The sequence below is a fragment of the Hyaena hyaena genome, unplaced genomic scaffold (genome assembly GCF_003009895.1).
Source record: "Hyaena hyaena isolate Hyena2069 unplaced genomic scaffold, ASM300989v1 scaffold_556, whole genome shotgun sequence".
Classification (NCBI taxonomy): Eukaryota; Metazoa; Chordata; class Mammalia; order Carnivora; family Hyaenidae; genus Hyaena; species Hyaena hyaena.
Genome location: NW_024081189.1, coordinates 549,367 through 571,872, shown reverse-complemented (window position 1 = coordinate 571,872; position 22,506 = coordinate 549,367). Strand labels below are relative to the sequence as shown.

Sequence of the window (22,506 nt, the reverse complement as noted above, 5' to 3'; positions counted from 1 at the left end):
GGAATCTCATACAAGGCACACTACATACACAGGACATGTACTTGGGGAAAAATGCTTATAATGTATCTAATGCTATTGTGAGCTGAAATGAGTATCAATAAATAGACCAATTACTACTATTTAGCACACAGGACTAAACAAGAGACACCTACACAATAATTAAGTAAAATGACTATGTGGGTATAAAGTATTTGTTAATTATTTATGTAACTTGACACTTCTCTCCTAAGTATTTCCCAGTGTCTTTTAATAGTTAGCCCCTTGACATGGATCTTAAAAGGTCCTATTGTTTACTGGAAACTTACTTGATAATCTTTGAATAATAATTTAATGATTATAATGTCTGCCTATTTAAATCTCATTACTGAAAAAAATACCTGTTCTTCTGCTCTTGCTGCAATAACTGAGCGGCTATTTTCCTCAAATCAGTTACTTCCTTCACATCATCATCCTCTTCCTCTGCAAGTAACTGTTCTTTCCCAAGTCTGAAAGGTGACACAAACATGGTTATCCAAAAAGTAAGGCAGATGACATTTTATGCCAGCTTCCAGAAGCAGAAGAAACCATTTGTTCGTTTTTAGTACCAACTGAAAGCTAAAATCCTAATGTCACTGTATTTAATAAAATACATTAAAATAAGAAGTAAGGAATATTTAAGGAATATAAAAGCATGCCTATCCTCTAGTCAATAGGAAATGTATCATACTAGTGATATGAATAAATGGCTAACAAAGTAAACTGTATTACCATTTGGTAGCGTCTGAAATGTATAATTTAACGATGCGTACTCCCCAGTCTTGAGTGCAATAACAACTCCACAGCTCTATACAGCTGTCTTTATCAATATCAAATGTTATGAAAGTTTTACTCAATTTCCCTGCCTTTATCGGTTTATTCACCGTGATGTTAAAATCTCTATGTAAAATGTTTACGTACAGGAAAGGCAAAATAGGTCCAAATAAGACTGGCAAATTTGCAGGAAAATGTTCATTAAAATACATAATTTTTAATCAAAGAGAACAAAGGAATTTTTAAATAAGGTGTTCTCCAAACTCTAATAATTTTATCCCAGAGGTATTTCATTTCAAACACAGTATCAAATCCTAGAACTCTGTATCTTCACCGTATCTTGTATGCCACTGTGACCCTCAAGTTTAGGCAACGGTCTTCATGAGGTAAGGTGAGAAAGTATGAGAAGAATGAAACATAAAGAGTATGAGACAAAGCAATGTACCTCCTCATGGGGTAGCAGAGATGATTAATTCAAGACTGCCTAAAATTACCAGTGAGGTCATTTGGAGGAAGCACAACGGAGAGAAAAGATAAGAGCTTGGGTATCAGAAACAGCTAGGGTCACACCGTAGGTTCTAGTGGACACCATCTAAGTGGTTCTAGGCAAGAAACTTTAGAGTCTCCATGCTTCATCTTCCTCATCTGTAAAAATGGGGACAGCACTAACCCTGCAGAATTTAGTGAAGGTTAAGTAAGAAGCATGAGGGGCACCTGGCTGACTCAGCAGGAAGAGCATGCAACTCTTGATCTCAGGGCCATGAGTTTGAGACCCATGTTGGGTGTAGACATTACTTAAACAAAACTTTAAAAACTATATAATAATCTTTGGGACACTTGGCTGGCTTAGTTGCAAGAGCATGAAACTCTTGATCTCAGGGTCATGAGTTCGAGGCCCACGCTGGGTATAGAGATTACTAAAACAAAATAAAAAACTGTAAAAGTAAATAAAGAAGAAACATGGGAAAGCACACAGCACAGATCCTGGTACATGGTAGGTACACAACAAATGTTCCTTCCTTCCTTCCTACAGCTGTGAAGCAACTTTAAGGAGTGACTGAATGTGGCAGGTCATACTCCATCATTTCATAAGATAAATGATACAGAAAAGACCTAAAGTACAATTATTTTCATAAAACACAGAAGTAAATACCCTTAAAATTACTATAACCATTCTGATGAAATGGCAAGTGTATTAGACAAAGAGCTGAACCACCTCAGTTCCAGACATTTGAAACTCCAGGTCTATTTTCTTATTGGCCAAACGATGCAAAAAATCATTTATTTTCAAGAGTTGCTAAATAGCTCGAACAAACCAAATGTATGTGAAGGTGCAGTCTTCCTCAGTAATAAAAGAATTATTACACTTCTTAGCGGGGGGGAAATGTATATACTACACTCAGCTTAAATGATTACTATCATTTTCAGTTTAACTGAGGAATGCAGACAAATGAAGTACTTCTAAATTAACTATCTGAACATAAAAGGTAAATGAACCAAGAATTACATTCTTTTGAAGTACCCTTTCAAGTAGAAACACCTAACAAATATTTCATGTATGAGTTACATTTCAATTGGAGGATTCATGTGTGCTTACCTTTTTTCATCTCCCAATTCTTCATTTTTCTGAGATTTCTCAGGACCTTTTTCTTTTCCCTTATATAAAAGAAAATTACCATTTTAAATCTGTGCAGTGTACTTTTGTGAGCTAAAGGAGAGTGTGTTATTAATATTTGTTCAAAGTTTTATGTACCTTAAGGAAAGAGACATATGATCCAATATGTGCATCTCCTTGCTCAGGAACTGATACATCTTCTGTGTTGGGATCAATAAAATCATATACCTCCTGATCTAAATATAGATTAATATTTATTAGAACATATAAAGAGTAAACAGTGTGCTCTCATACTATAGTGTTTAGAATAAAAGTATATTTTCTCAATAAAAGAGTTGGCCAAAGATATTATCATTTTTCAAAATGCATTTTTTTATAAAAGCAATATACATGAAATAAACATAGGGGCGCCTGGGTGTCTCAGTGGGTTAAGCATCAGACCTCAGTTCAGGTCATGATCTCGCCGCTCATGAGTTTGAGCCACGCATCAGGCTCTGTGCTGACAGCTCAGAGCCTGGAGCCTGCTTCAGATATTGTGTGTGTCTCTCTCTGTCCCTCCTCCACTTGCTCGTGCGTGCTCTCGCTCTCTCTCTCTCTCTCAAAAACAAATAAATATTTTTAAAAAATTAAAACAAAATAGCAGGCGCCATATGAATTACCTTTCTGAGGATCAGGTTTACTTCCAGTTGAGTGACTATCATTTCTTGATGTCTGCTCTCTATTTGATTCTGAGACTTGAGAGTGGAGGCTGATTGTGTCGTCATCTGATGGCTGAAAGGAATAAGTACAAAGTACAAATGAGGCACTTTAAACATAGAATAAGGATTAAATTACTTTAATTTCACATAAGTGTAGAATATCTGCTTTACATCTCCAGTTCTCAAACCAAAAATTAATATGTTAAGGTTTACTGTTCTGCTTCTAAAAATGTGTCCTTTTTTCATCTAAAGTCATAAAATACAATAATGATCGTATCTTTAAACAAAATAAATCAAGTGTGCACAAGTGTCTACTTATTTCAAAACTCTAACACAACTTTTTAATAAAATAGATCAGCAATAGAAAAGACTCACTTCTGTTGTAGATAATCGTTTCTCTCCATTATCACTTCCAATCCCAGAGTCAGGGCCATGATTTTTGTTTGGATAAAAATCTTCCATACTATGGAAATAGAAATTCTAAGGACAATTAGGGTTTTCTTCTTAAATAAACACAGACCTGACCTAAAATTTCCCTAGACAATACAGAATATATACTCTTAATGTCTAAGATCCTTAAGGACATGAAGGGAAAGTATCAGAAATCTTCCAATAAAATATTTTTTATTCATACCCCTCACGTAGTATTTTCCCTTTATGTGCTCTGTTGTAAAGAATCAATTGTTAACAATAACCTATTACTTCTCCTGAGAGATTCAGAAAACCAGAGTTCTGCTAAAAAACACTCTTAATGAAAGACCTTTTTATTTTTCTGACTGGCTTAACAAATTTTACCATAGAACCCTGAACTACTTTTTTAACTTCATAGTTTCTTCTTCATTAGTTCTAAAAATATGCTTCAGCTTTATAAATAATGCCCATCTGATAATTAAGAAAAAGAGAAAATGCAAAAAAGTCTGCAAAGCACTGAATAAACAAACCGCAGAATTACACAACAGTACGCCACCCAGGCTGCAAAGTTTTTTTCACTTTAATTTGCTAATTCACAAAGATGCAACTCTGCATACACTCCATACAGACCATTTATTATGCGACAAGAATTGGGGTAAGTGCTTTAAAGACAATACCTCACATACGCCTTGTGAAAATTCTAGCAGGGTGGTAGTGTATTCTCATTTTGCAGAAGAGGAAACTGAGGCCAGGAGGGGTTGAACAACTTATTCAATAACACACAAGCTGCAAAATGGCAGTTTAAATTCGATCCCAAGATTACCTAACACTAAAGTCCCTGATCGCTATCGCGATGCTGTCTTTCTCCCCCAAACACTGATCTGTACACGTTTCAGGAATGTATCAATGTAGGTACCGCGCCTCCTCGCCTCCGTAAGCAGGGGGCGGAGCCGGGCCGGCACGACGCCCCGCCCCCTCCTCGTCGTCACGCCGTGACGTCGTCAGGAGGCGCGCGCGGGCCACGGAGAGGCAGAGCGAGCAAGAGCCGGGAGGAGGCGGCCGAGCGCCGGGAGGAGGCGGACGGGGCGAGCGAGCGGCGGCGCGTGCGGCGCGTGTGGCGGTTGGCGCGCGTGGCGTGAGGGAAAAGCCGCTGCCCGCCCCCTCAGCCTTTCCGTCTCTCCTCCCCGCCCCCCACCGCGAGCGCGGAGCAGCACCATGTGGGCGCCGCCGGCCAAACTCGGTAAAAAGCTCAACTCCGACGACAACGAAGCTGACGATCCCTCAGAAAAAGAACAGCAAGAAGCAGTGGAACGTATCGACGAAGTACAAAATGAAATCGACACACTTAATGAGCAAGCCAGTGAGGAGATTCTGAAAATCGAACAGAAATACAACAAACTCCGCCAGCCATTTTTTCAGCAGAGGTCGGAAGCGATCGCCAGAATCCCCAATTTCTGGGCGATGACATTTATCAACCATCCAGAAGTGTCTGCCCTGCTTGGGGAGGAAGATGAAGAGGCGCTGCATTATCTGGCAAGAGTTGAGGTGACGGAATCTGAAGATATCAAGTCAGGGTTCAGAATCGATTTCTATTTTGACGAAAACCCTTACTTCGAAAATAAAGTTCTCTCCAGAGAATTTCGTCTGAGTGAGTACGGTGAGCCGTCCTCAGAGTTCACTGAAGTCAAATGGAAACCTGGGAAGGATCTGACGAAACGTCCAAGTCAAATGCAGGATAAAGGCGGCCGGAAGAGAAAGTATGAGGAACCAGAGAGCTTTTTCACCTGGTTCACTGACCGTTCTGATGCGGATGCCGATGTGTTAGGAGAGCTCATCAAAGAGGATATCTGGCCAAATCCACTGCAGTACTACTTGCTTTCTGATTCGGATGACGAAGAAGGGGAAGAAGATGATGACGATGACGACGATGATGTCGATAACAACCAGGAGGAAGGGGAAGAAGAGGAGGAAGGTGAAGAAGAGGAGGAGGAAGGTGAAGAAGAGGAGGAGGAAGGTGAAGAAGATGAAGAGGAGGAAGGTGAAGAAGATGAAGAGGAGGAAGAAGGAGACGACGAGGGGGAAGGAGACGACGAGGGGGAAGAAGGAGACGACGAGGGGGAAGAAGGTGACTAATGGAACACTGATGGACTCCAGCCTTCCCTTTTCAGTCTTCTCCAGCTCCCGGGCGCAACTTGCAGTCTTTGTCCCCGTCCCCCCCCCCCCCCCCCCCCCCCCGCTTTTTCTTGTGCTCATTTGCCCTGTTTTTCATCTTTTTTAATGTTTGTTTATTTTTCAGAGGGAGAGAGAGACGCAGCGTAGGAGTCGTAGGGGCAGACAGAGAAGGAGACACAGAATTTCAAGTAGGCTCCAGGCTCCGAGGTGTCAGCACAGAGCCGGACGTGGGGCTGCAACCCATGAACCGTGAGATCATGATCGGAGCCCAAGTTGGATGTAACTACTGACCCACCCAGGCGCCCCTCATTTGCCCTGTTTTTGGAACTCTCTTTACTCTCCCTTTATACCATGGTTCTCTACTTATTTGGGGATGGGAGAATACCTTGAGCAGAATACAGGACTCTCTACCCCTTTCTATTCCAAGTTCATTTTTATCCCTTTTAAAGTTTTGTCTAAACAAAAATTTTATGACATCTACACTGTGCTCTGTGGGGAAAAAAGAGAAACCTTCTGCTCCCTTAGCTCTGCTGGAAGCTGGAGGGTGTTAGGCCCCTGTGTAGTAGTGCAGAGAATTCTAGCTTTTTTCCTCCTTTCTCTGTATATTGGGCCCACAGATTACACTGTGTCTCTGTGTGAATGTGGACAGTTAGCATTTACCACCATGTGTCTGTCTACTTTCTCCTGTTTAAAGAAAAAGAAAAAAAAAACTTTTAAAAATGGGATTATAGAAGGTCAGCAAACGGTGGTTTTGAGCTGTTTGGGTGGCCTGAGTGGGCATTTTGACAGCATGGCTTCAACTGTGGCATGTTTAATTGTGATGTTTAACAGACATCCTTGCAGTTGAAGATGACACTTTTAAGATAAGATTCTCTCCTAATGATAACTTGAGCCATGCCACTCGGTGGGAGAATCAGCAGAACCTGTAGCATCTTATTTGGAATTGACATTCTCTTGTAATTTTGTTGTTTATTTTTAAATTTTCTTTTTGTTTTTCTGGGAAGGAAAGATGATGCTCGGTTTTAAATGTTAAAAGTACAAATTGCTTTCTTACAATAAAACTAAATTTGTACAAAAAGGATGTGATGCTTTTCTCTCAGAACAGATGTATTTAATTATGACTTTCCAAGTGTGACTTGTATAATGTACTGTCAAACTTTGCCACCCTGACTCCATATTTTTTGATACGCACTTTGCAGGGTGACCTCAGGGCTTATGTGGGCTTGAGAAAGGGATTGGAATTAATGTATTAATATCTCCAAATCTGGGAACCATCGTGGGTACAATTTGCCATCAGCTTCTGAAATCTTCCACCTCAGTTGGGGTACCAGATTGCTCAAAAGTCAGTTCTGATTACATTGTGCCCTTGATTTGTATCCCAAATCGGCATTTTTAAAACTGGGCCTTTATTTACCTGGATATAATAATAGTGCCTGCCACCACCGTCAGACAGACCAGGTGCTCTAATGCCAACTACACAAAGGGCAGTTGCTGGCATGTCTTCACTGACACTATGAAACTGGGCTGAGAAAACAGACTCTCAGACAAGAAGTCCGTACTGGTGGTAAACTCCAGAGTACTTTTGTCTCCAGGTGCTAGCTATTTAGCATGTAGCTCTCAAGAGAGGCCTGTCTGTGTGACTCTGGGTGAGAATGACGGGCTCGGCTCGGCTAAATCCACTGTGCATAGAATAACATTTTGGGAAGCTACCTAATGCATAAACTTTTTAATGCTGTAAATTATAGTAGCTAAAATTAAATGCTACTTAACTTTTTCAGAGATGAATTCATGAACAGCCTGGTCAAATTCAAAGCTTTTTGATGCGTAAAACTTTATAAATGGAACTATTCCATCGACAGGTAAAGTGTAAGAAAACCTGTCTAGATGGACAGTATGTAATTTCTGCACAGGTCATGTTTAGTAATACATCACTATACCGGTCAGGAATCTTACTCCAATAAAGGAACATAAAGATTTAAAATTATATACATATAAAAAATTATATACATATAAGGAAACTCAGGGAAGCAATTACCAAGTGTCAGGCACTATGCTGACTGCCTGAAAAGATAACAAGATGAATTAAAAAATGTTTGACCTCAAAGGGCTCTCAGACCAGAGGGGAAGTATGTTTATATATTTGGAAGACTGACCAAGGTAAATACAAAGTACTATGAGAAAAGCGTGATCAGTTATTTCTTGGTAAGGTTAGGAAGGGCTCACCCAAGAAAGTGGCTTCGGAACTTAGTCTTCAAGGATGAAGAGAGGCAATAATTGCCAGTATTCATGAAGTGTCTATACTATATTAGCTACTGTGCCAAGTACGCATCTTATTTTATTTATAATCCTTACATTCAGCAATTTATGCATCATTTCTTTTCATAAATGAGGATAATAAAGCTTATAAAAGTTACCGTCCCGGGGGGAAAATGTAACATTTACTGAATATCAGGTCTTGAACTAGTACAAGTACACATTTAGTTCTCACAACAAGCTTAAGAAGTGGGTATTGTTAACATTTTACATAAAGAAATAGGCTGAGCGAGAATAAGTAACTTACACAGGCAACAGAGGAATTGAGAGGTTAAACCATGATTAGAAGCAAAATCATCGGATGCCACTGCTCAATAATACATCCGTGCACTATAATAAAATATATGTAGATCTGTGACAGTTGGCAATCAGAGTAATAAGCTATTTGTTGAGGAGCTGTTATGGGTAAGGCATTGTATTAAGTATTCTATATACATTATTTCATTTAATCCCAACAGCGTCCAGGTGATTATTGTCCTTTTTACAAATATAAGAAAACTGAGAACTACAGACATTATGACACAAGGACATAAATTTATCAACAGCCAGAGAAGGGCTTAATGGGTATATTCTGTCTGACTGCAGAAGTTAATATACCTGACTACTGTAATGCTTATCTATGTAGAATAAAGACTTTACAATAGCCAAGGCACAGGCGGCTATTCTGGGTAGTAAGAATCAAAGAGCCAAAGGCATAAGCGTAGCAGTGGAAAGTGCACACAGGAATTTTCTAAGTAGTTCAATACAGGCTGTGAGTAAGAAATTAGCACACCTAAGAGTCCCCGCATAAGTAAAGTCTATTGACTTGCACTACACTCTATAGTAGTCACTAACCATCATATGGCTGTTGAGCACTTGACATATGGCTAGTCTAAACTCAAACGTGCTATAAATGAAAAACACCAGATTTCAATGATGTAATAGAAAGGAAATGAACGTGAAAAACCTTACTAACATTTTTACAGGAATTACATGCTGAAATGATGTGTTGGGTATACTGGGTTAAATAACATTAAAATTAATTTCCCCTGTTTCCATTTTACTTTTTAAGTTTATTTATTTTGAGAGAGACAGAGAGACAGAGGGAGAGAGAGAATCCCAAGAGGGGTTGGATCTCACAAACCATGAGATTATGACCGGAGCCGAAATCAAAAGTCGGACACTTAACTGAATGAGCCACGCAGATGCCCCATTTTTACTTTTTCTAATGGATTACAAGAAAATATAAAATTACGTATGTGGCTTGTATCACACTTCTATTGGACATCATTGCTAGAGACCATCTCTAAAATATATCTCAATTCTTTCCACTCCTTTTCCCCTCCACTGCACTCACCCTATTCGAGACCCCTTGATCTCTTAACAGTACTTCAACAACCCAACTAGTCCCTGTGCTTCTACGTTTGTTGATTTCCAGTCTATACTTTTAAAAGCCCAAATACCTTTTTAAATATAAACCAGATCATGTTATTCCCCAGCCTCTGTCTGCTGACTTCCCAATGCACTATAAGTAAAATTCAAACTCCTTACACCACAGCCTCCAAAGCCCCCACATGACTTGAGGCCTGATGACTTCTCCAAAATCAACTTGTACCTCTTCTTCTTCAGCCACTCTGCTCCAACCATGCTGACCTTTCAGTTTCTTTAACACACCAAGTGTCTTGCTAACTTCAGGCCTTAGCACATGTCATTCTTGCTGCCTGAAATGCTGTTTTCCCTTAGTCTTTACACAGCTAGCTTTTCTTCTTTCAGTTCTTGACTTAAAACCTCACCTTCCCAAAGCGACATTCCCTGACCACACTCCTGAAACACGATCCTCTCCTTTGTAGCACTTGCCACAATTTAAAAATTGCATGTGTGTATGTGTATTATATTTCTTTGCTTCGTTTGCTGACTGACTCCTTCTCTACTAGACTGTGGGCTCTGTGAGGGCTGACACCAAGGTGCATGTCATTCAACAAAACATACCCTGAACCTTTCAGTAGGCATTAGACTATTTGGGTTTTTTTTTTTCAACTGCTTTTTGTAAAATAAACAAATCACTAATATTATAAATGTCACTACTAAAGTAAATTCATTTTTAAATAAGCAAAGCAAACTAATAGAGATGAGAATATGAACAAAGCCTAATTTTTATAGAATTGTTTGGTCTATTATCACTCATACTATTAAACAAAATAATCTTTAGGAATTAAATGTAATGTTTAAATATTTAATTCTACTGAGGCAACAGAAATATTCTAGAAAACATCCCATTTGGGAATTAAAAAACACTACTTAATATACTGCCATTCCAATGAATCTAAACTTTGTCGCAAATAAAATGACAAACCTTTAAACATTTTAGACAGGAGTATAGTCGCCCTTTCTGCAGTCTCACCCCATTCCAAATTACTTTCCATACTACTGGGTGGGACTGTATTTTCATAAAATCTTTCAAACCAACCTACATCCCAAAAGGATGAATTAAAAACAGATAGTCAAATCTACCATTTCAAAATCTCATGAGGAGAAAAACACCAATATCATACAGAATATCAATGATAAATCATCCTTAATCCAGACATAAAGAATATAAAGAAGAAAGGCACCCTAAAATGTCTTGCTCTTCCACTAACCTCAATCCAAAATCAAATTCTACTAGTTATCACAATACTAGTTAGTACCATAGAGTGATTATCATAATAAATTAACAGTTGTCAAGTGCTGAGAAATTAGTGTTTCTGTAATATAAAGTCAAACACATTTTACTACTAAAATATGAGTAATACTCAGTATTTTGAGAAAACCTCAAATTTATTCTAGTATCACAGAATTCTGTGATGGTCATATTTCACTTCAGTCAATTATTGCTTTTAATACTGGACCAATCAACCTAAATATATTCAGTACACTCAAGACAACAATCATGAAATGAGACTGTAAGAATATTAAGAATATTACATTACCTGTCTGTGAGAGGCTGGGAGGGCATCCTTTTACTCAATGATGGAAGATCCAGAGAATCTGGTTTCTTATCCATTCTGCAACATGCTTGGATATTTAAGTATTTAAATATGTGTACTTTACCCTTTAAACATATCTGTCAATAAATAATTGAGAAAGTAGATTTAAATACATAGGTCCAAATTTAAATGTCACCTACCAATTTATATATATATATATATATATATTTTAAGTTTACTTTAAGAGAGACAGAATATGAGAGGAAGAGGAGTAGAGAGAGAGGGGAAGAGGGAAGACAGAGCCTGATGTGGGGCTCGAACTAACCGAACTGAGAGATCATGGCCTGAGGTGAAATCAGGAGTTGGACATTTAACCAATTGAGCAATCCAGGTGCTCCTATTTCTAGATTTTAATAATCTTAAATTATGCTGAAACATCACAATCATAATAGATACTTTACACTGAATAATTTGTACTAACACTATATGAAAAAATCTGACGATACCAACTAAAATTCTATTGCCATTTCTATTCTTATTAGAAAAAATAAGTTAATTTTTCTGTATATCACTAAAGTTTTCTTGTTAAAAGTACAACAAACCACTAAATAATATAAAATCTATAATTCACCAAAGTTGCTTTTTTATTTTATTTCTTAATGTTTATTATTTGAAAAAAAGAGGGAGAGCGCGTGCGCACATGTGCGAGCGGAAAAGGGACAGAGAGAGACAAGAGTCACAGAATCTGAAGCAGGCTCCAGGCTCTAAACTGTCAGCACAGAGCCAATGTGGGACTCAAACTCACAAACCTGAAGATCATGACCCAAGCCAAAGTCAGATGCTTCACCGACTAAGCCACCCAGGCACCCCTCACAAAAGTTGCTTTTATTGGAAAAAAGTGAAAAGAAATATATTCACTGTAGTGATGAGTATAGAAAAAAAAAATAGCCCATGTAATTCTTTAAAGTAATCTTATCAGAACCACTAAGTTCTTTGGTCTAAACACTGGAATAAAGTTAATCAAAATAATATAAATATAAGAAAAATGAATATGTTGAAAGGTGTGATCGTACGCCAGTTAGAATAAAAATAATTTTTCAAACTGTCAATTCAAATAAGATAATGTCCTGAAAAGTTAGTTTCAATGGTGGTGGAGAAAAGGGACAATGAGGGGTAAAATACTATGGGGAAAGAAAGTATTCTATATAAAAAAAGACAATGAGAAGCAAGAAAATGGTAAGTTAACTTCAGTCACCATGAGTGATATCAAATAAATATTTCTCAAAAACTATAATAATGGGGCACCTGGCTGGTTCAGTTGGTAGAGCATGCCACCCACTCTTGATCTTGGGGTCATGAGTTCAAGCCCCACGTTAGGTATAGAGCTTACTTTTAAAAAATTTTTAGGGGAGCCTGGGTGGCTCAGTCAGTTAAACCTCCAACTCTTCGTTTCCACTCAGGTCGTGATCTCACGGTTTGTGATTATGAGCTCCACATCCGGATCTGCGCTGAAGGCATGGAGCCTGCTTGGGATTCTCTCTCTCCTTATCGCTCTGCCCTCCTCCTTTTATGTGTGTTTTCTCTCTCTCTCTCTCTCTCTCTCTCTCTCTCTCAAAAATAAACATTTTAAAAAATAAACAAAAATAAAAAATAAAAGTTTTTTAAAATTTTAAGCAAAAATTTTTCAGGAGGACTGGCTGACTCAAGTCAGTGGAGCAGGGGACTCTTGACCTCGGGGTTGTGAGTTCAAGCCCCACAGTGGGTGTAGAGATTACTTAAAAAGTGAAATCTTGAAAACAATGCTTTGTTTTATGTATGGTCTCACATAACCTACAAACATGTAAAAATAATCAGCAAAGAAAACGGTAAGAAAACAGTAAGAAAGTACATTAAAGAGTAATTAGCATTCCAGGTATAAAGGAATAACGTTTCTTAGATAATTTTAACATATACCAAATCAGACCTGACCACTGAAAAACTTCATTTAAAAGGAAAAACTTCTGAGCTATTAGAATGTAAGTATATTACCAATTAAAATAAATCTCATTATCTGTATAAACCAAAAAAACAATTATCTTTCATTACCAAATTAAATACTGATGAATTCTTTTCTTTTATAATTTTTTATTGTAGTAATTCATGTACATAGTTTTAAAGTCAAAGAGAATTACAAAACTCATAAAGAAAAAATTAATCCCTCAATTCTACTCCTTTCAATCTCCAAGACCTGGTCCCCACATACCAACTCTTTCAGTTGGTTTTCTGCTATTTACCTTCATATTTATCAGTAATATGGTGTTACTGTTTTACTTCTTGGTGATAGATGTTATTTACTGAGGTCTTACTAAGGAAAATGAGGACTCATATTTCTTACATTACCCACTACGCACCACTATGACATATCATCAACACTTCCATCTTCAATCCCCATCAATTTATTCCTCCTCCTTCAGAAGTATAGCCTGGTGGGGGTGCCTGGGTGGCTCAGTCACTTAAGAAGTATAGCCTGGTGGTTAGTGCACAGGCCCTGCAGTCAGACTGCCTTGCTTTGATACCAGCTGTGCCCACGTTTTAGCTATGTGGCACTGAATAAGTCCCTTAACTTCTATGCTTCTGTTTCCTCATAAGTAAAATGAGACATAATAACGATACCTGTTTTGCAGGGCTACTATAAAAATCAAATAATTTAACGCACGTAAAGCATTTCGATAGTGCCTGGAACACAGGAAGCACTAATGTATCTCCGCTATTATTATATCTATGTCACGATTTCCCATTAAATCAAAATACAGTATTATGACAAGAAAATATTCTGCTGGGGCAAAGAGTGGTAGACATTTGGCTGCTGAGTCACGGGAAAGAATCGGAGAGGATCTACCTACGCCACAGAATAAGCCCCAGGCTTTTGCGAAGGCACGCGAGGGCCAGTCATGTGGCTGCAGAGCTAAGGGCAAGAATCGGAAGGTGTCAATCTTAAGACCTGTAGTGTGCAGTATGGTAGCCACACTAGTCACATGGAGTTATTTAATCTTAAGTTAATCAAAATAAGATTAAATTTAAATTCAGGCTCCTTAGTCACACTAGCCATATTTCAAGTACTCAACAGCCACATGTGGCAAGGGGCGCTGGGATTCGGGCAGCACAAATCACAGAACATTCCTGTAGCTCAGAAAGTTCTGCTGGACGGCACTGCCTTAGACATTCTACAGACTTCCATAGTTTCAGTCTTTCATCCCTCTCTTCAGTTACAGGTGTCCTCCAGGACCAAGCCATTCCCAGGTTTAACACAGTAAATCAGCCTTCTTCGTGTTGCCCTCTCCCATCGCAGACCCAAGTTTCAGCTCTCCCCGTGCTGCTAAGGCAGCTAGGACCAGGACCCCAGCCAGCCTTTATGTGAATCAGAAAAAGCAACTTTGGAATGAGTTAAAGGTACTTTTGTAGAAAGAAAAAGGCAACCCTTCTTCTGGAGTAGCTTGGAAGTAGGGTGCCTGCTGGCATTTCATTGCCATGTGCCTCCTCAGCCAGATACTCTGGTGCCAGCATAAGTAAAGACCCCAGTTCCCACTGTTTCATTTATCTTCCATTTTCCCAAATTTGGTTGCCAGCCCTCCCCTGTTGCCATCTTCTCTCTCATTCTTTGGCCTTACGGGTTTCTATCTTGGTATGTTCCTTTACTATCATTTTAGTAGATTCCATATGGATTTAATCCTCAAACTAAAAGGCTGAATTAATACTTTGCCACTTGTATCTTGTTCTTTCTGTCCGTCTATCAGTGTTAAGAATATGTTCCAATCAGGGGCGCCTGGGTGGCTCAGTCAGTTAAGCGTCTGACTTCGGCTCAGGTCATGATCTCACCACTGGTGGGTTCAAGCCCTGTGTCGGGCTCTGTGCTGACAGCTCAGAGCCTGGAGCCTGCTTTGGATTCTGTGTCTCCCTCTCTCTCTGCCCCTCCACCACTTGCACTCTCTCTCTCTCTCAAAAATGAATAAATGTTAAAAAAATAATAAAAAAAAGGATGTGTTCCAATCAATCATACAACAAACATCAAGTAGATACATACCTGAGTAGGATATGTTTTTAAAAGAACATTGACAAACAGAATTATATATCTGGGCTTTCTAAATTCTATTTTCCAGAAGCTAAGCTAAAACTCCTCCCAAAGTGAAAAAGTCACTTCTCAGAAAAAACTCCTTTAGACAATAAGGCCTCAACAACAAATTGACTCCTAATTCTGATGCTTTCTGATTTAGCAATCTGATTGATAATTATGAATAAAAACAGAAGAAAATAGAAGTATTTTCATTACAAACCTGTGCTGGTGGTACTTGCAATGGATTGTTATCCAAAATCATTACTTGTAAATGATGTAGCTTCCGGTAACAAACTGGAATTTCGGTCACTTTATTACAAGAGAAATCCAGCTTGACTAAGGGAAGATCTCCTAATTCTGTTCAGAAATGACAAATAAATTAAATTGCACACAGTTACTCTCTTGTTCATTTCAGTAAAAATAATGAGCATCTTACCATCTGGCAACACATGAAGATTATTTCTTCTTATATTAAGCTCTCTAAGTGAGTGTAATTTTCCCATTTGTTGGGGAAGGACTTGAATCTCATTGCAGCTGATGTCCTAAGGAAAATAAGAAAATAAAATTACAACAAACTAACTGAGAAATACAGACATATTTCCATTTTCAAATTAAAGCACATGGCGAATAGCTAGCAAAAGCTACCTCAAATGTTGTTTCTCTAAAAATGGATTATCTGGCAGATTTCTATTTATGTTTCATCATAAAGTCAATGTAGCACAGCTGACAAACTTTACTGTGCAAAACTGTGAAGTTATAACTTAGGACTACATAATTCAGTCCTTCGAAAATCCCAACTAAAGACTACTCTCACCAACCAAAACCAGAAGTAAGGCTAATCCAGGCGCTCCTCATTCAGAGGTAAAAGAAAAAACAACTATCAATCGCTTTGATAATCTGTCAATTATAGTAGTTTTGAATTACTCTGTTGGGCAGAAGTTGAGAAAGTCAAGGATTTACAGATGTGAGCTGGAGAACCAAAGGCTATGGTCAGAATCCATTTAAACCTCTTTCTCAAAGGGATACAAAATAAGAGGGATTGCAAGCTCAAAACTTTGTGGCTCACATCATAACACAAAGACTTTCCAGGAGATCTGAATTGGAAATGCCTCAAGGTTAAAATAAAATGCAAGTCTTGATTTAAAGGTAAATGATACCATTTTCCGTAAAAGAGACCGCTTAGGCTAACTGTGCTCTTCTCTTCCTCCCCTCAAAGAAAAATTTGCATCAAGAGCTCATACAGCAATCATTCCAGACACACTGCAAATGAGGTTCACATTCTACTGCAATTCCCCCAATCTCCAACTTACACTGGAAATATTAGCTTGAAGGGAATAGAGTAGCACACATACTCAGTTTTATCAAAAATTAAAATGCAGGAGGGTAAATTCAGAAGAATATTAAAGCCACATAGGGAAAAATCCAATAGACCTAAGACGATTAGAAAAATGTATCTTGGAACACCTGGATGGCTCAGTTGGTTAAGTGTCCGACTCTTGATTTTGGCTCAGGTCATGATCTTAACAATTTGTGAGATCGAGCCCCAAGTCGGACTCCCAGCTGACAGCACCGATCCTGCTTGGGATTCTCTCTCTCTGCCCCTCCCCTGCTCGCACGCTTGCGCTTTCGCTCTATTTCAAAATAAATAAACTTTTAAAAAAAAGAAAAATGTACCCCACATACTTCTTTCAAACTATATCTAAAGCACCTTCATTCAACAACATGTATTCATCAAATACTATCTGCTAAACCAGGTTCTAAGTGCTAAGGACAGACCAAGAAATAAAGCCAACAAAAATTCCTACCCTCATAGCTCCTTATGGAGCTTACATTCTAGCAAGGGGAGTAGATTATATAATATGACAGGTGATTAGTGCTGTGGGGAATAAATAAACAGCAGGGTAAAGGAATATGGCAGCGTTAAAAGTAATAGATATCAGCAATTTAGACTGTCTCATGGAGAGGCTGATATTTGAGCAGTATTGTCAGAGTTGAAAGCATGAGTCATGCCAATATATAAGAAAGGAATATAAGAAGGAACAATAAATGTAAAAAGGCTCTTAAGCAAAGCATGCTTGACTTGTACTAAAGAACAGCAATAAATTCAGTGTAACTAGAAGAAAGTGGGCAAGGAGGAGACTAAGTTGGGGGGAGGGGAGGGGTACAGCTTAGGCTTTTACTCAGAGACATGTGGGCAGGAACCAAAACCTTTTAAACAAAGGTATGACATGATCTGACTTATATTTTGACAGGATCACCTTTGCTGCTATGTAGAGAATAGGCTATTATTCAAATGAAAGATAATAAAATTTGGGGGAACTGTCCTTTAAATTAATACTACTGCTTCCTACAAAAAGTATCTAATACTGGAGAGTTCCATATAAAAAAAATCCATAGATATTTGATAGCTGCCCAGAAGAAATAAATCCAAACACAAAACGCTGACCCACTCACCAATAAGTACTCTACAAAATACTCTGCTGAGGACTGGAGACCTGAGAATATTTCCTAGGTTTCTAATTATAGAATTGCAGTGTAGTTGGCTACCACATTCTTGTGGAATGGTGTCACAGGTAATACCCACAAGTTCATTATGTGATTTACAATTATCAATTAGCCATCCTAATGTTATCTATCCACTGTTACTGATTTCAAGAATTTAAATAAAAGCACGAGAATTTTATAGTGCCTAGTAAAATATAATATTTAATAGCTTTAAAATTTTCTATTTAATAACTAAAAATATGAGAATAATCCTAAAAATCCTAAATATTCTTAAAATGTTATCTATCCCCAAACTATCTCATGTAATATAATTTAGAACATAGGGCCAAAACTGAATGACAAGAAAAGAAAAAGACATTACATACCCACAGAATCTTAAAGTATAATATTTATAAAATCTTTAAGTATATTAAATGTCTAGAGGCACATGGGTGGCTCAGTCAGTTAACCATTCGACTTGTGACTTCAGCTTCAGGTCATGATCTCACAGTTCGTGAGTTCGAGCCTCGCTTCAGGCTCTGTGCTGACGGTGTGGAGCCTGTTTGTGATTCTCTCGGTCTCCCTCTCTCTCTGCCCCTCCCATACTCATGCACTCTCAATCTCTCTCTCTCCTTCAAAATAAATAAACTTAAAAGAAATATTAATAGTGTTTAAGTCAAACTAAATATTGGTCCCCTTTTACCATGAATTTGTTAAATCACATCTAGAATCTTCTGTTCACTTGTGAGTATAATGTTAAAAGGGACCTTAATAAAGGGACACATTTTCAGGATAAAAACAGCTAAAAATAGTGGGGCACCTGGGTGGCACAGTCGATTAGGCCTCCAACTTCGGTTCAGGTCACGATCTCGCGGTTTCCGGGTTCGAGCCCTGCATGAGGCTCTGTGCTGACAGCCAGCTCAGAGCCTGGAGCCTGTTTCAGATTTTGTGTCTCCCTCTCTCTCTGCCCCTCCCCTGCTCATGTTCTGTCTCTCTCAACAGTTAATACATGTTAAAAAATATAAATAAAAAAATAGCTAAAAATAAAAAGTAATGAAGAATAGAAATACAGAAAATACAGAAAGGAGTAAAAGTAATAAAGATTTTTAACCTACAAAAAAACAGGCCTTAGAGTTTGGTGAAATGGAAAGTAAACACATGACAGATTACAAACACTTGAAGGGAAGAAAAATTGTCAGTATCTATACTTTTTCACATGGCAGTCCCAGGACCAATGTATAAAAGTAATAGGGGCATGTATTTTAGTCCAAAATAAGAAAGATAACAAATAAGAGTTTTGCAAAAGAGAGTAAGGGATGCCTCAGTGACACACACACAGAGATTTATCCACCACTGAAAACATACAGCTAGATGTGTTAGGGATTCCCGCATTAGTAGGTGGTTAAAATTCTATGGTTCTAAAACATAGCAAGACTAATAAGTTCAAGGCAGTCTCCTTGTGTTATAATTGCACATGCAGGTATTCATTAATGAATAAAAGAAATAAAAGAATGACATTCCTGAAATATCTGTTCATAATATTCTATTTGCACATTAATTTGCCACTGAGGAATCACGGATAAGTTCCTCAAGAGACCTTTTGGCTCTCCACACATAATAAAGTCATACTTAAGAATACTTTTAATTCTTTTTAATGTTTATCTATTTATTTTGAGAGAGAGAATGAGAGGGCAAGACAGAGAGTGCAAGAGGGGGAGGGGCAGAGAGAGGGAGAGAGAGAATCCCAAACAGTCTCCATGTTGTCAGCACAGAGCCTGAAGTGGGGCTCAACCCCACAAACTGTGAGATCATGACCTGAGCCAAAATCAAGAGTCAGACGCTTAACCAACTGAGCCACCGAGGTGCCCCAATACTTAAGAATACTTTTAAAATGTCTATGTATTGGGAAAGCACTACTCAAGATAAACCAAAAAATAAAAATAAACAGCAAGGTATATTATGTGGGGTGGAAGTGTTGGGGAGAAATGTACTCTGCCTTTCAAAGTCCTTGCAGATGGACTAAGAATCAAATTGACATGAGACAAATTAACAGGAGAAAACAAATTCCGTTTTTTAAGCACAGAGAATCCATACAAACATGAAATTCCAAAGACAGTCAAGCAAGAAGAGGCTTGTGTGACATCCTGAGCTAAGGAGATGGGTAAGAGTCTGGAGACACACAGGAGGAAGACCATTATTAGTGGGAAGGGGAGAGACGTTTGGAAAATAAAGTGTTAAAGGGTTATTCAAATAATTTTCTTAGGCAAAGAGCAATCTCTGTTAATAGCACCTTTCCCGGTGCAGGCTCTCCTTTCCACTGTAAATTTAGGCAATTGAGGGGGACGTAAAAAAACTTTTTTCCTAAATCTGTTGGTTTGATTGCTTTGGTTTATTGAACTTAAAATAATCATGCCAAAGTGCCCATCTTGGGATGGCCTGCCCTCGGCCCCTATAGAAGTAACAGAAAAATGAGAAAATGGGCCAATGCTGAGGATATAATTATGTTTCTCTCAAAGTTCCACGTCCTTTAACACCTAAAATGTTCTGTACAAGGTAATTACTTTAAACTACTCCATTATTTCTACAATCAGTTGTATAAAATGGCCTCTTGCCATTTATCTTGGTCCCAAGAGTGTTATAAAATCACATGAGAATATAGAAGAGCAAGAGTTATTTTGTTCATTCTACTTTGCAGGCATTGTACTCTCTTCCTTTATTTCCTTTCTCTGAGGCTTTCATAGTAGCCCTGGCCTAAGACCTTTACTGTTCCCAAAATGCACAGACAAATGCTTACTGGTTTGAAAAGTATTTCTCAAAGCCTATAAGCAAACCTTCTGACCTCACTCGGACTAAGAAACAGCCAGGCTTCTATTGTGGCCATGAGCTAAAATCAGACATAAGCAATGGTAGCTCAGAATTTTTCTCAGGTGAACATAGGCAGGTACCAAGTTATTCTTTAAAAAAAAAAATTACAATGAAATTCCATGAAAAGCAATCTTCCAAAATCCATGTTATGCATATTATACACGATCAATACAACTATTTTACTCACCAATTCCATTAAGTCTTTTAACTTCCCAATTTCTTCTGGGATGGAGACCAGTTTATTATTACTGACCACCAAAACTTTAAGGGGAAGATCAAATAGGTATTTTGGCAATGTTGATAAAAGATTTCGACTGAAAAGAATAAGAAAGTCTCATTATCAGATATGTCTGAAACCTCTGTTACGTTGAAAAGAACAAATCACCTCAAAATTCAATAAAAAGCTTTCACTAAATAATAACTATCATTTAATGAGTACTTACTTTGTATCATACTAAAATCCTTAAATGTACTATCTCATTTAATACTCACATTAACCCCGTAAGACAGGCAGTATGACTATCTCTATTTTAAAAATAAGAAAACAAAGGTTAAAACTGTGTTAAGTGACTTGCCAGTCACAAGAGATTGCAAAGCCTGTGTGGTTACCTATGATGCTGTCTGACATACCATCAGTTCTCAAAACCCAGAATCATTCTTCTGAGCTAGAAAATACCAGAACCTTGTTCTCTGGTATCATTTCACTGCATTCAATACCTCCATGCCTCTACCTAAGGAAAGGTCCCAAGGATAAGTTTTCATTTACCACCATGTTCAAATTTATGAAAGAATGAGTAGGGCTACATCTTCAAAAACATGAAGTAACCCTAACCCGTTCCCTTTCCTTATGAGTTTATGGTGTAACAGCCCACTAAGGCCTTTATCTCAGTTCCAAGTTGACAAAACATTCCTGTCTCTGTCGATACAATTAAATATAACAACAACTAACATTTATTGAGTACGTACTATGTGCCAGGCCACAGTCAGAGTACCTCACGTGAGCTAACTCGCTAACCCTCACACCAACCCACTTGAGGAAGAGAGATAATATCATGGTGCCCATTTTACAGATGAAGAATCAGTCAAAAAGAGATTAAGCAAACTGCTCCAAGTCACACAGCTGGTAAATAGGAGAGCCAGGATTCAAATCTGGGCAGTAAGACGCTGGGGCCCTTCCCCTCAACCTACTGTGGGTCAAACTTACATACCATACAGACTGACCCAAACGATCCCTGCTACAGACTCAATCTTTGTGTTCCCCACAAAATTATAATGTTGACACCTAATCCTTCATGTGATGGTATTTGGAAGTGGGGCCTTTGAGAGGTGATTAGGTCATACGGGTGGAGCCCCCATGAATGGGTTTAGTGCCCTTATTAAAAAAAAAAAAAAAGGAGGGGGAGGGATTTCAGACTTCTCAGCCTCCAGAAATGTGAAAAATAAGTTTCTGTTGTTTACAAGGTGCCCAGTACACGGTATCCCGTCATAGCTGCCCAAACAGACGAAGACAATCCCCATACTAAAAAATATAAAGCATACCATTACATTCACATACTACCAAGTATTCACAAAAATAAGCTATTATTTTCCCTGTTTTTCAAAGTGGCACTGATAGACCTGCACCTAGCATTCTGCGGAACATACACAGCAACAAAAACCCAGTGTTAGCCCAAGGACGAACATCAAGACCTTTCCCCTCCCCATGTTATGCCTGCAGAGGACATCCAGAAACACGAGATTAGATTTAATCACAAGGAACAAACTTAAAAAAAAAAAAAAAAAGACAATGACCCTAGACCAGCAATCCTGGCCAGGCTGCTGGGATGACAAATATGCCAAGGGCTTGTTACAATTCTTGACACTTTCAGGATCAAACAGAATCCTTGGAAAGTGGCCCTTGTGCAGCACACAAGGATCCTCCTGCAGAATTCTTCTGAGAAAGGGAATAGCACATAGGAAGAGAGAGCTGAAAAACCATCTTACAAACCTCTCAAGATATTTTCACCAAAATAAAAAAGCAAAGTAAGTGGGAAACATAACAGCACATACAAACTCATTCTAATCTCCCCCCGACCAAAATAAGTTAATAATTGGTCTATTTTGGGGGGAGCACCTGGGTGGCTC

At 38.3% G+C, this 22,506-nt stretch overlaps 2 protein-coding genes across 3 annotated transcripts in view; one reads left to right on the top strand and one right to left on the bottom strand.

Annotated features, from left to right (window-relative positions):
* Window positions 1-22,506, bottom strand: part of LRCH2 (leucine rich repeats and calponin homology domain containing 2) — a 91,459-nt gene that overhangs the window by 36,571 nt on the left and 32,382 nt on the right. For both annotated transcript variants that reach the window (XM_039256081.1, XM_039256083.1), the window contains exons 3-11: window positions 20,570-20,696; window positions 15,470-15,575; window positions 15,254-15,390; window positions 10,947-11,080; window positions 3,478-3,565; window positions 3,064-3,175; window positions 2,543-2,640; window positions 2,387-2,445; window positions 378-485 (exon numbers count right to left, since the gene is read on the bottom strand). In XM_039256081.1, coding sequence (XP_039112012.1) covers window positions 378-485; window positions 2,387-2,445; window positions 2,543-2,640; window positions 3,064-3,175; window positions 3,478-3,565; window positions 10,947-11,080; window positions 15,254-15,390; window positions 15,470-15,575; window positions 20,570-20,696 — 969 coding nt within the window. The remainder of the gene's footprint in view (window positions 1-377; window positions 486-2,386; window positions 2,446-2,542; window positions 2,641-3,063; window positions 3,176-3,477; window positions 3,566-10,946; window positions 11,081-15,253; window positions 15,391-15,469; window positions 15,576-20,569; window positions 20,697-22,506) is intronic.
* LOC120247961 (protein SET-like) lies at window positions 4,729-5,646 on the top strand. The gene has a single exon (XM_039256076.1). The coding sequence runs from the start codon at window positions 4,729-4,731 to the stop codon at window positions 5,644-5,646; it is 918 nt and encodes a 305-aa protein (XP_039112007.1).